The sequence below is a fragment of the Lycorma delicatula genome, chromosome 1, assembly GCF_047948215.1.
Source record: "Lycorma delicatula isolate Av1 chromosome 1, ASM4794821v1, whole genome shotgun sequence".
Classification (NCBI taxonomy): Eukaryota; Metazoa; Arthropoda; class Insecta; order Hemiptera; family Fulgoridae; genus Lycorma; species Lycorma delicatula.
Genome location: NC_134455.1, coordinates 145,018,060 through 145,032,391, shown reverse-complemented (window position 1 = coordinate 145,032,391; position 14,332 = coordinate 145,018,060). Strand labels below are relative to the sequence as shown.

Genomic DNA, 14,332 nt, shown 5'->3' with positions numbered 1-14,332 from the left:
CTGCAGCACAATGAAATGAGGATGACATGTAAATGAGATGTAGTTTTGTACAGACTCAGGCTGACCATTCCTGAGACTTTGGTTAATTGAACCCAACTACCAAAGAACACCTGTATCCACTGTCTATAAAAGCAACTAACATTTACTACGATTTGAACCTCAGAACCTCCAACTTTGAAAGCAACTGATTTGTGACAAGTTAACCATTAGACCAGCCTGGTAGGCTAAAGTTATTTATGAAAATTTTAAATCAATTTTTATAGTATATCTAGTAATGAACAAGATTATTTAAAAATTTAATTATGAAAAAATATGCGTTACAGAATGTGTTACTTAAATTTATAAGTACTATACAACTAAAAAAAATAAGGTAAAAGATAAAAAGACTGAAAGTTAGTTGCTCAGTGTGGCTGGATTTAAATGCTGGCTATGATGATTTAGTACCTGATTCTATAGGGCCAAATGAGGCAAAGCCAGCAAGCGCACACACATATAATACTGAATAGAAATAAAAGGATACAGTAATCATTCAGGAGAAGTAAAAGGAGCAGAATGAAAAAAAGTTCAGTTATTAATGATTTGATAAGCCCTTAATAGTGGTAAATTCAGAAGTGATGTAAATCATTTTTCTTTATTCACAAAAACTCTCATTATTTTTATTTTATGATTTTGTTTTTCAAGAATTTTTAATTTATATTGAAGCAGAAATCATTTTCTACCTTAAATAAAAAAAAATGCATTTCTGCAATCATGTTTACATAAAAGTTACTTAAAATTATTTAGGAGTGCATTCCAGGAGTTGCAATAAAACCTTGTGAATTATTCTGTATGCATACAACATAATATCCCCTGAGGCAACAAATAGTGTTCTGTGCTTTTAACACTTTTACAGTGTTACTGTAAGTTTACAATAATATGTAATGATGTATTTATAGGGTTTACATGTAGTGTTTATTTATGACCTTTACCAGTAGAAAAAAGAAGGGATAAGATAGAGCAGATTAATTAATATTTTTTTATAATATTGCTGCTCTCTCATGTGTTATTTCGATTATTAGAAGATAGTTTTAATGAAATTATTAATTGATGTGAATAAAATTAAAATCTGTAGGAAGTTACAGAATAATTGTGGACAGATTAGGTGTTCAGTTATTTTTTTTTTTTAATTCAGTTTTATAATGTAATATTTGACTTTTTCTTCAAATAAATGTGAGGGTTATTCCATAATTAACTTTGAATGGCTGTTAAAAAACAATATTATTACATACAACTTCCCTACCTCACTCTCCTTAGTACGCCTGGTATGATATGCTGTTATTCATGAGGGTGGGTTTATTATTTTCAGAGTTATTCATGACAGTACACATAGAATTATTATTGTTGTGGCATATAATTTATGTTTAGGTTTCCTATATATTTATATTACATTACATCTCTTCATTGTATCCATACAGTTACCATATTGTGATACAAGCCTTCCCAAATCTAATTAAAGAACTACTGTATGAGGGTATCCAGTTAATTAACCTCTTCCTTGAGCTCTTCACAATGATCTCAAAGCACTGTAGAGCCAGCCAGGTCTTTATCTTAGTGAACAAATAGTCATTTGATATAAGTTCATGTTATTTGTGAATGGTAAAAAATCTCTGTTTCAACAGGAAGTAAAGACTTTTTGTGAGCATTAGTAATAGAACTGTTCATTGTCATGCAGAGCAACACTTTATGTAAGCATATTGCATCATTTGCTTTTGACTGGCTTAGATAGTTCTTCAGTGTTGGAAAAGTAGTCTTCTGACATTATGGTCCCAAATTCCATGAATTCTGATCTTAGACAAGGAGGTAAACTATACCAACTCAGATTAGAGGCAATCCTTCTGTGGTTTGATCATTCTCACTCCTTTCCTTTATTTTTTGTTTACCTTTCTACTTGACATTTTTGTTGAGGTGCTGATCAACCTGAATATGTGTCTATGGAACTGTCGAAGGACTCTTTCTTGTCTGGGGTTACACTGAAAGTCAAATTAGTGGCTGAAATGTCTACTTTGTAAAGCAAGTTCCCTTATTGCAAATCCTAATCTACAAGAGGTTATCTCTAAAGTAAAGACCATTTCATTGCAAAAAATTTATTCTGAAAACCTTATAAATATTTTTTATTTCTTTTAAACTACATATCTTATACTACTTCTCTATATAATTGACACATGAAATAAGACATTTATCGTAGTGATACACCAGCTTCAATATTCTTTTGTCATATTCTTCTGCTGCCAGTCCGTTCTTTAGCCACTGATTAACAGCATTTTTAAGGTCATCATCACCTGTAAATTGCTTACAAAAAATTCTTTGAATTTCCGAAGCAAATGGTAATCAGAAGGAGCTAAGTTCGGACTATATGATGGGTAATCGTAAATTTCTCATCCAAATGTTCTCAGTAAATCATGTGCCGGACCCGCAGCATGTGGATATGCATTATTGTGCAGCAGGATAACGCTGTCAGTCATCCGCCCACATTACTGATGTTGAATGGCGCACTGTAACTTACAAAGAGTTTTGCAGTAGGCTTCTGTATTTATAGTCGTTCTATGTGGCGTGAAATCAATCAGCAGTATGCTAAACCGATCCCAAAAGACTGTGGCCATTAGTTTGTGTCCAAATGGCTGTGGCTTGACCTTTATTGGTGATTGACGATCATGCCATTCACTTGACTGGCGTTTTCTCTGTGGCATGTAATACAAAATCCGTGTTTCGTTGCCGATAACAATTGAATTAAGCAACTCATCACCTTTTTCTGTATAGCGCATCAGAAATTACAAAGCAGATCCCTTTTGAATTTTTTGTGACATTCCGTTAAGACATGCACCCAACCTGCACAAAATTTTCTGAAGCTTAAATGGTCATCTCTTGAAACATCAGGAAAAAGATGAGCCAGGTCAGAAATCATTGAGCGATGATCTTTTCTGATTTCAACATTCACGCGTTTCAAGTCCTCAGTGATTATCGAGGCCTCCCTGAACGTTCTTCATCATGACATCAATTCTGTTATTTCTAAACCTTTCACACCATTTTTGGACATTTCTTTCATTCATTACATTATCACCATACACAGCAGCAATCAACTGCCTATGAATTTCAGCCGGCTTAACGTTTTGATGGCTTAAAAAGTATGACTCCATGTATTTCACAATCGGCGGCAACATTGATTTTCCTGCTCATTTTATAATGTAATTACTCACATTTAATCAAAGATACTACAACAAACAACTTACAGACAACAATGCAGTGTGTACATTTCTAGTGTGGCCATGAACAACACAGTTTTACCATCCTTAAAGAGAGAAATTTTTTCAGCGATCTCTACTTTAGAGATATCCCTCATATATAATTCATATACTCTATGAATTCTCTTGTGGTTCTAAAACACTGCAGCCATCCCTTTTTAGTTTTTTCTGTAGCTTCTTGAATTTTTGTTTGTTTGTTAGGTGACAAGTACTCCATTTTTTCAATTAACCATTATAATGATATGATAAACACAAGACCGATATCCTTACATTGGCAAACAACTAATCATTGCTCACACTGCATACTTAGTTGTAAACATATAGTATGTTGTAGACAGGTTCCATGTTTAATTTACCACTGTTTTATCAGTACTGAACAGGATGGAAGGAAATGGGTAAGTAATACAGATTGTTGGTGACTATTGTGCATAACTGTTCTGCTGCATCAATTAGTTTATTTTCAACAGCTAATCAGAAGTCATTTTGGAATAGCCCTTGACCTTTCACATCATTTGTATTTTTCTAATCCAAAGATACTATGTCTTTTTATTGCTGAAAGGACATAAGCTCTTAAAAAGATTATAACTTTTGCCAGTGTTGAGTCTACTTTTTATATTGAGAATGTCTATTCTGGTAGGAAGCCCCTTATCATTCTCTGAATATTTTACTGTGTACTATATTCACAAGTTTATACTTATAATTATTACAAATGCGCATTTTTGTTTACAATATTTTCACTTTTAATATTTGTTGTAAATTCAGGTTATATGTATTGGCATATACAAATTGTTTGCTCAGTGTTTAAAAAATTACCTAATTCTTTAAATTGATTAGTTATTTTAATTATATTCTAATCAGCTCTTTCAATGTGTTATGGTCATTACTTATTACATAGTTGTTTATTATTCCAGTTATTTCTTTGATGAGCTTTTTTACTTTGGGTGTTTCTCCAACATTGAAACATACTTCAGAATATACTGTTTATATATATATATAAATAAATTAAATGACAGTGAATTATATTTTATTTTAATTAGTGTATGGTAATGACAGTATTACTTTTGCCAAAATAATTATTTGAAGTATTGTTTCTATTTATTATGGGTTGCCTTTTCATATGTTTTACTATGTATGTGTTATTCTTTGTTAAATATGATAATAATTATTAAGATAAGTTCTCAATTTAATATTTTTTGTTTATGTTTTCAGGTACGTGAAAGGAGTGCCAGAAGTGTGCCAATGGGTAAGGCTGTTACAGGTAGAACATCTGGAACACCAGATTCTTTGTCTGATAATGAGGGTTCACCCCTTTATACTCGTACTCCAACCAGAAAAGGTTCTTCATCTGCTTCTCTTTCTGCAAGGAGATCGTCTCTAACTCCAGGTATGTAGTTTATGACTAATAGAGTGAATTGTTGTATGGTGTGTGTTAAAAGTTTATGCTGATGTCTGAAGGTAATTTAATTTTACTCAAATTCCTACAGGTTCCTTCTTCTTACAAGGATTAGGTCTTAAGTTGTTCCAACACCTATCTCAATCTGTCTGCCTCCACTCCTTCCCAGTGATCAGTACCTAAACACTGCCACTGGCAAACCTATCTTCTGTCATTCTTTAAGATTTATACTCCACCTCTTGTTATTCTCCCTTATTCTGTCAATGTTGAAATCCCCCAACTCCTTACATATGTCATTACTCTTGAATCTATCCAATCTGGTGCAACCCTTCGTAGTTCTTAAAAATTTCATCTTTGATGTTTGAATCAAAACACCCTTTCCTTTTTGAATATTTACTGTTTAATGTGAATATAAAAGAATACCTACTTCATTTTCATACATTCAAGATTAAGATTTCAGGATCAAACACAAAAACTTTTTATTTAACTGTGATATTGTGTGGGGGTTTTCAGGAGCATATTACAGATGTAAATGTAAAATATTATTATACTTGGCTGAGAAATTAGGTTTAGGATAGCAGTCAGTTTATTTTTCCCAGAAATTTGTATTGATTGGATAGTAATAGCAATCATAGATAAAATAATGATGCTAGTAATTGTTATATTCGTTATTGATATTCATCATAATAACAATAATAATTTGTTTTTTCTTAGGAGGTAGTTTACCTGGTTCTCGCCCTAGTTCAAGGCAAGGAAGTAAACCACCGAGTAGACATGGCTCAAACTTATCATTAGCCAGCTCAGGTTAGTGTTTTTTTAATACTCTATATATAATTAAATGAAATAGATGTATAAATTTATCAGTATAATGCAACAAGCTTATGCTTCTTTCATTAATGGAATTTCTTTTTAAATCTTTCTTCTGACTTCTCTTTTTTCTTAAGTCTATTTTATTGAACATTGTTCTATATCAAAACTTAAAATGGACATGAATAATAATCACTTTGGTTATAATTAGAAGAAAATACTTAGAGAATACTTTCATAGTAGCAAAACAGTCAGAAGCACTTAAAGGTATTGTTATTTTCTCGGATGATATTTTTAGCATGCAAATATAGCTGTATAAATCATTTTTTTAACTTGTCTTGCTGTACATAAGGTAGACGAATGTCCTATTGATGACATGGAGATTTGTTTAATCTACTATTTGACAATTTATTTTTTTCATCATAGTGTATTGTAAAATTTAAAGAAATTTACATATTTCTTAATGTAATTTATTCTTCCTACAAAGTTTTAATATGATGTTTTAATCGCTCTATTCTGTAAAAAGTATTGAAATGGTTAAATCTTGCAATATTTAGACTTTTACTCATACTTTTTCAAATATAATATTTTAAATATTATTAGTTGATTCAGATAGTTTTGAATTTTGATTACTTTCTGCATAAATTTACAGGCTTTTTTAAATAAGAAATTTGTTAATGTTACCAGAGTTGAACTAAAGTACTTGTTTTCAGTAAAACTTATATTAGGTGATGATGCAACTGATAATCTGTAATTTTAAAAATAATTTACATAATTTTTAATTACCACTTTTCAAGTATACTCATATACTCTTGTTTACTCTTGCAGTACTGATTACTTTAAAGGTAGTTCATATCTATGCTTTTAGATAGTTTCGTAAGCAATGAATTAATGTGTATCTTCATACTGTTAGTTTATTTTTTAAGTTTATTGACTCATCATTTCAGATGATGGCACCCCAAGCAGGATACCTAGACGTTCAGTTCCAGCATCAAGGTCAAGCGGTACTACAACACCAACTAGTGGGGCAAGAAAGTTAACTGTTCCGGCAATGAATGGTAGTACTAATCGAACAAGATCACCTTCTGGGGTTAGAAATACTAGTATTGGTGGAAGGTGAGTGATATGACGTGATCAAAATTAAAAATTTACTTTCTTTGGTGATTATTATTAAGCAAGACTAGCATAACTACTAGCAGACTACATAATTATTGATTACACAGCATGTTTGTATTTAAAACCCTATTTTAGGTGTCCACCATTGATTCCTTGAAAAAGGTGGGTGTTCACCAAGTGATTGCTTAAAAGAAGTGGGTATACTAATATTGATGTAATGAAGTAACATTCATAATGCACATGCCAGTTACATATATTTAATACAATTCCAATGAATTTTCAACTATGTTGTATTATTATACTTCATGTTTTTTTTTGTTTTTTTTTTTATAGACATTGGCTGCTAAAACTATTAGCATAACAGTATGAAATTGAATGCTTCACTAATGTAATTATTTCTAAACAAAAAAGCTGTAAAAAACCTTGTATTAAAAAAAAAAAATTACTAGTAATAGTTGCATAATATCTTGTCAATTAATTAATAAAGCGGTGAACATAATTTGTCAAAATGTAAAGGGGTCTGATACTTAAAATTTATCTTGAATGTCTTTTAAAGTTCAACTTTTAGGGAGCATTGTCAATATTTGCATCCTGATGCTCTTATCATGTGTAGTATTAAATTTTTCCTTCAATTGGTTGATAATCTCATGAGCAGAGGAGAAAGGAATATAGCATCTTGTTCAGAATCTGAATTCATGTTCAATATTTTTCTTTTGAACATTACTGCTGCTTTCTTAAGTTTTTCATGAGGGTATTTTCTCTTACATAGTTGTTTTTTCTAAGTAGGTGATTCATTTAAAACAATCAAATTTTTGTTCAGAGTATTTATAGCTTCAACTTTTTTGAGAAACACAAAGGTTCTAATTATTGAAATTCTTCATCAGAAGTAGATTCTTCAACATCATTTTTAGCAGATGCTTCTAACGGTTGGCAAGTATCACAAATTTTGTAATCTTGTTTAAGAAAATTAAATGTTTGCACCAATTTGCATACACTTCTCAGGTTTTTTGTACAAGAAAAGTCAAGTTTGACTTTTCAAATGGATTGCAACAGTACATTTTACTTGAAGCTGTAGAAGTTGATGGTTCCATGTTGGTCACTGTGTTCTGGTCCTAGACTGTGATGAATTAATCATAAAACTCCAAACCTATAGAGAAAGGCAAGCTCTGTTAATAAAGAGCGACAAAAATCTGAAAAAATGTTTTTTTTCATCACTTATAGATATGCTCAATCCTCTTGAGGAGTATACCACTGAACCTTCTGTTCCAAGAGATGATCCAGACTGAATATTACTGTACTAGTCTCAACAGGATGAAACATATACATTCTTTTTCTGGCAGTAAGAGTGCATGTCATATGACATGGTACTCTTCTGCCCCATCAAGTGACCAAGACTGGAAGGGGGAGGGTTTTCATTGATTGAATCTCAATTAGCAATTGCCACATAGGGGGAACAATTGATATATTCTGCTATACCTAATTATTACAAAATTATTTTTTAACATCCCATTATGAAATGTTTACAACATGTACAACACATTAGGTAGCAAAAAGTTTTTTTTCAAATTTAAAAAATAACCAAAAAAATGTTTTTTGTTAACCTTTAACTATTAATATCACTAAACCTTGCCAAGTGACTTATCATATAAAAGCCCATTCCAAGAACTTTAAAATGACACCAAACTGAGCTCTCTGTCTCTTACAGAAGCTGAGAAATTATTCTTTTGTAATAACCCAAACCTTGTTTTTTGCAAATTTTTACTTTTTTACGGGATCCTACACAAAAAACTGAGTGACTGAAAAGTCTGAAAAAAGTATTTTTTTTGCATCACTTCATGGGTAAAGTCAAACCTGTAAATTTTATTTGAATTACTGGCCATGCATCTGAGAAGTACATTTATTTTCGTTGATTTGATGTGGAATGACTCCGCAGCACTTAAATGACGACAAACTTCAAAATGCTGTAAAAGGTTGGCTAGGTACCCAGCTGGCTGTATTTTATGAAGGTATTTTTAAATTAGCAAAACTCAATGACTAATGCTTGAATTTAAATGGCAACTATGTTGAAAAATCGTTAAAAGCTGTAGTTTTAAGTTGTATATAATAAAATGTTTTTATATATCCAGGTGTTTTATTATAGCCAAGTGAAGGTTACTTTTTGAACCGCCCATGTATGTGGATATTTCTGTTAGTTGTTGGGAAATTACCAATAAATTTGTCTAATTTTAATGAATACCATTTAGACAGATGCTGACTATCCGACTCCTGGTACAACTAATAATGGTTTTACATTTTTCCAAATTTGTTTAAACATACACAAAAATTTGAGTGTGGTGTATTTTTTATGATTAAGTGAGCTTTGAAGCTTATGCATGGGAATATGAAATTGAAATTTTATATCATTTGAAAATTGCCATGCTTGCCCAGGATTTAAACCTCCAGATGAAAGGCTGAGACATTACTATTCCGCCCAACGATCAGCGAAAATAGTTTGCTTACAGACCTCTAATCAACTATATGTCTAAATTTGATTTTAATTTGATATGAATCCATATCCATAAATTTATGTAATTAGACATTTATATCCACTGTTATTATACTTACGTCAAAGTATTGATTATTTTATCAAGTGCTGAGTTCAAAAATTATCATTTAAATATGATAGCATTAAATTTTTACTAGTAATTCTGTTAGTGAAAAATTCACAAGATAATAATCTCAAACATTTTAACTTTTGGCAAATTAGTATCAGAGACAGAAAGATAACTTTCAAAGTACATTTTATAATGCAGAATATTCTGTTCTAATATTTTAACCTAAACATAGTTACCACATCCTATGTCTTCAGTTATTTTTGACTTCCTCTTCAATTTTCATTCCTCCACATCCCTTTATTACTAAATTATTTGAACCTGGGTGTTTTAAAATATGACCAATCAACTTAGTTCATTTCTTATAAAATTCCACTGCAAATATCTCTCCTCTCATGTTTCTCGTAAGACCTTTCCATTTTGTATTATGTCAAACAACCTAACTTTTAATATCAATATCTTTCTGTATAATATCTCTATTCTTTTCCTTTCTACTTTGCATATTTTCCATGTTTCACTTCCATAAAGCACTTCACTGCATATAAATATTTTTAAAAATCTTTTTAATTCTTTATCTATAATTGATTATTAATTAAAGCACAAAAGCTTGTTCTGCTTGTGCCTGTATACTTTTGATTTCTATCTTATTCCTTCAATACATTGTATTTTACTTACTAAATAAATAGCAAAACTCTGCAACTTCTGGGTTATTAGATTATAATTATGTATCAATATTTAATTACTCATTATCATCCTTTCTGTCACACTTGGTTACCTCTGTTTCATTACTATTTATTTTCAAACTGAAATTTTCTCTTAACTAAATCCATGCTAGTCAGAATATTGTCTGACTCATTTTTGGTTTCTACGAAAAGAACAATGCCGTTAGTGAATCCTAACATTTTTTTTCTATTCAACATTAATATTTTTCTCCTTGGATAATTATTCTGCTCTGAAGTCTTTCGCTAATTTAAAAAAAATTAGGGTTCAAATACAGAGATAGAAGAACAATTGCTAACATGTACAGGAACCAAACAGCAACAGTAATAATCGAAGAACATAAGAAAGAAGCCGTAATAAGAAAGGGAGTCCGACAAGGATGTTCCCTATGCCCATTACTTTTTAATCTTTACATGGAACTAGCAGTTAATGATGTTAAAGAACAATTTAGATTCGGAGTAACAGTACAAGGTGAAAAGATAAAGATGCTACGATTTGCTAATGATATAGTAATTCTAGCCGAGAGTAAAAAGGATTTAGAAGAAACAATGAATGGCATATGTGAAGTCCTATGCAAGAACTATCGCATGAAAATAAACAAATACAAAACAAAAGTAATGAAATGTATTAGAAATAACAAAGATGTACCAATGAATGTGAAAATAGAAGGAGAAAAGATTATGGAAGTAGAAGAATTTTGTTATTTGGGAAGTAGAATTACTAAAGATGGACGAAGCAGAAGCGATATAAAATGCCAAATAGCACAAGCGAAACGAGCCTTCAGTCAGAAATATAATTTGTTAACATCAAAAATTAATTTAAATGTCAGGAAAAATTTTTTGAAAGTATATGTTTGGAGTGTCGCTTTATATGGAACTGAAGCTTGGACAATCGGAGTATCTGAGAAGAAAAGATTAGAAGCTTTTGAAATGTGGTGCTATAGGAGAATGTTAAAAATCAGATGGGTGGATAAAGTGACAAATGAAGAGGTATTGTGGCAAATAGATGAAGAAAGAAGCATTTGGAAAAATATAGTTAAAAGAAGAGACAGACTTATAGGCCACATACTAAGGCATCCTGGAATAGTCGCTTTAATATTGGAAGGACAGGTAGAAGGAAAAAATTGTGTAGGCAGGCCACGTTTGGAATATGTAAAACAAATTGTTAGGGATGTAGGATGTAGGGGGTATACTGAAATGAAACGACTAGCACTAGATAGGGAATCTTGGAGAGCTGCATCAAACCAGTCAAATGACTGAAGACAAAAAAAAAAGAAGTCTTTTGGACTTGAATTGCTTGTTCTATATTATTATTTATACATTTATTGCTTTCACCATCTATTACACTCCAAAACACTATTTTGATTGAATACAGCCTCTTCCCTCATTGTGTGATGACATTCAAACCCCATCTGTCCACCTTCCTCTTTAGGGTGTTCCTCTTTTCTGTCTCCTACCTGAAATCCATGACCTAGATAATTGTATATAGCAAACTATTATCAGTGAAAGATTTAAAGAGAGAGGACTTGCTCAAGAAACATTCATTGTGTTGCTTACCTTCCATTCCCAATTTTATTCAAGATATATGTCACGTAATGCTTCTGAAGTAAGAGTGATACCTAAATATTTAACTTTTTTGATAATCTTCGTTAAAAAATAATATCCTCCCCAGCTCTGCCATCTATCTTACACCGGCTTTTATCCAAATTAACTTGAAATGAATTAGTTTCCTAATCTAAATCTTTTAGCACTGTATTCAAATAAATTTTAAAACGAAGAGACGAAAGATAACCCTAATTATTTGTTTATTAACAAAATATCCTGAGAATATGATTACCATATTTTTATTATGTAAATTTGATTAAGATCATTGTATGTTATAATAAGAGAACATGAAATTTTTTCTAACTTTTGTAAAATTGTTTATTGTTGATTAGTGCAAGTGAATTGCACTGACAGAAAAGGAAATGATAAATCTGACTAACAAATTTTGAAAAATCTGTCTTAAGGTCCGAAAATCTTTTGATCATGTATAATTATTATATTGTAATAATTTCTTGAATAAGAACTAGCAGATTTCTCATAATTGTAATTATGTGGATAGGGAGCAGAAAGTAAATCCAAATTTAATATTAGGTTCAGTGTTGTTCATCACATGATATATTGACTTGATATTAGAATATTGAATTTACATTCACAGAGAATGTTCTTATTAAAATTTAGGGCTTGTCTTTTATTATACTGATGTTTTTTATCTCTTAAGCTTTTTTGGTTTGTCTTGTAAATTTTCTTTTTTATGTACTTTTTAGAACAAACTAATACTTTCTTCTGATTTTTTAATGCTTCATATTCTTCATTAATCATCAGATATAATTAATAATAATAATAATAATAATAATAATAATAGTAATATTATTACTAATTTTTAAGTAGATAGCACGAATACCTTCTTAATTTTTGGATGTACAAACCATCTTGATGGAAAAAAATAATAAAAGTAACAGTTTAATCATCTATCTATTAATATAATTTCATGATTAATCTCATTACCATCATTACTGTTATTACTAATTTTGATTCATTTTTAGGACATCATCGTCATCATCATCAACAAATATTCACCGTGCTTCCAGCATTCCAACACTTTCTGGTGTTGGCTCTAGGTAATCGCATGAATTTATTAACATTAGTAGTATTTTCTTTATTATTATGATACACTGATATAACACACTCTCAAAGCATTTATAAGTGGAGTGAAATTTAGCTGAATATGTCATATGAAAAGGAAATAATGATCATTTATAGTTTGTAACTCGCTGTATATAACTTTGGCTGAAGTATAACCATAGAAAAGGCTGTTTCAATGACTTGGCACTTGGGTTATTTATTAATATTAAAGTAACATGTTTAATCCATAGACTTACAAACATCCAATTGCAAGGAAAGGATTTCTTGAATGCTCTGGCATACCCAAAAAAAAATTAGATAGCAAAGTAGATAAAAAATTAATCTACCTGAAATAAAATGACACATGATTTATCATGTAAATATTCTACATATTATGTTTTGTAAAAGAAAATGTAATATAACAATGTGTGTATGTGTCGACACATGCACATAGTTGTTGATGTAATATCTAAAATAAGTTAAACAAATTTAGCTGTTGCTTATAGTTTCCTAATGAACTTGTTAATGTTTACTGATCTCTGGATAATGTTTACTAAATCGTAAAGTTTAAAAAGTTGTTTGGTGTACCATTACTTGAGTATCTGCATATAGGTTTTAAACTTCTTCTTGTGAATATATAAAACTGTTTTTTTATAATTTATGTAAAGTGTGCTTGTCCATATAAATTATTTTATAAAATACATTCATTTAAAAAATATATTAATTACATAAAATAAGCAGAAATTAACACATTGGCTTCTGCAATGCGTAAGAAAAATCAGCATCTGTAGGCCATGAAAAAAACTGCTGCTATTGTTCTAGTTATATAATACTATTGTTTTAGAAACTTGTAAGGTAGTATTGGGGAAAAATTATCTACATTAGATCATAGAAGAAAGTCATAATATGGTTTTTCTTTTTGAAGAACAAATAATTACAATCACCCTGTCTTAAAGTACAGGGCGTTTCATAATGTTCTTCGGAGTTTTGAAAATTCATTAACAATAAACTATTTCACTCATACGAATAAGCCAAGTACTGTCCGAAAGAGTACTTCAAATAGTTTTTTTCTACATATACTAAGCAGTTAGTAAACCATTTGCTCGCTAGGCGTCGACAGTAGAGAAAATGGCTGCCACAGGAAGCGAGAAGTCATCTTGCGTGTTAGAATTTCACTTGTCAAAGTCAGTAATTTCTGTGCAATGTGCGTTTCAGTTGAAATTTCATAAGGAGCCACCAAGTGACAATTCAATTTGTCCATGGTATAAAAAATTCAGTGAAACTGGTTGCTTGTGCAAGCGAAAATCAACTGGTCGTCCATCAACCTCAGAAGTCAATGTCGAAAGTGTGCGTGCAAGTTTCATTTGCAGCCCGTCAAAATCGACTGCGGCTGCAGGCAGAGAATTAGGAATTCCGAAAACAGCAGTATGGAGAGTTCTCTGTAAACGTTTATTATGCAAACTGTACCATCTTCAATTAATCCAGCGTCTTTGTGATGGAGATAAAACACGTAGGCTCGATTTTTGTTTACAGTTACAGGAAAAGATGTTTTTAGATGAAGGTTTTGTAAACAAGATAATTTTCAGCGATGAAGCTTCTTTCCATATTAACAGCAAAGTAAACTGTCATAACATGCAAATTTGGGGAACTGAATACCCACATGCTTTTGTGGAACACATTCGGGATTCTTAGAAAGTAAACATTTTTTGTGCGATCTCTCATGAGGCAGTGTATGGGCCGTTCTTTTTTATGGAAATGACA

The 14,332-nt window shown here is 30.9% G+C and overlaps 1 protein-coding gene across 31 annotated transcripts in view; it reads left to right on the top strand.

The window, feature by feature from the left end:
• shot (dystonin-like protein short stop) overlaps positions 1 to 14,332 on the top strand; it is a 644,960-nt gene that overhangs the window by 612,023 nt on the left and 18,605 nt on the right. For 27 of the 31 annotated variants that reach the window (XM_075363589.1, XM_075363494.1, XM_075363728.1 and 24 more), the window contains 4 exons: positions 4,488 to 4,662; positions 5,386 to 5,475; positions 6,426 to 6,594; positions 12,493 to 12,567. In XM_075363589.1, the coding sequence (XP_075219704.1) occupies positions 4,488 to 4,662; positions 5,386 to 5,475; positions 6,426 to 6,594; positions 12,493 to 12,567 (509 nt within the window). The remainder of the gene's footprint in view (positions 1 to 4,487; positions 4,663 to 5,385; positions 5,476 to 6,425; positions 6,595 to 12,492; positions 12,568 to 14,332) is intronic. The other 4 variants (XM_075363670.1, XM_075363643.1, XM_075363622.1 and 1 more) reach the window with 1 other exon arrangement.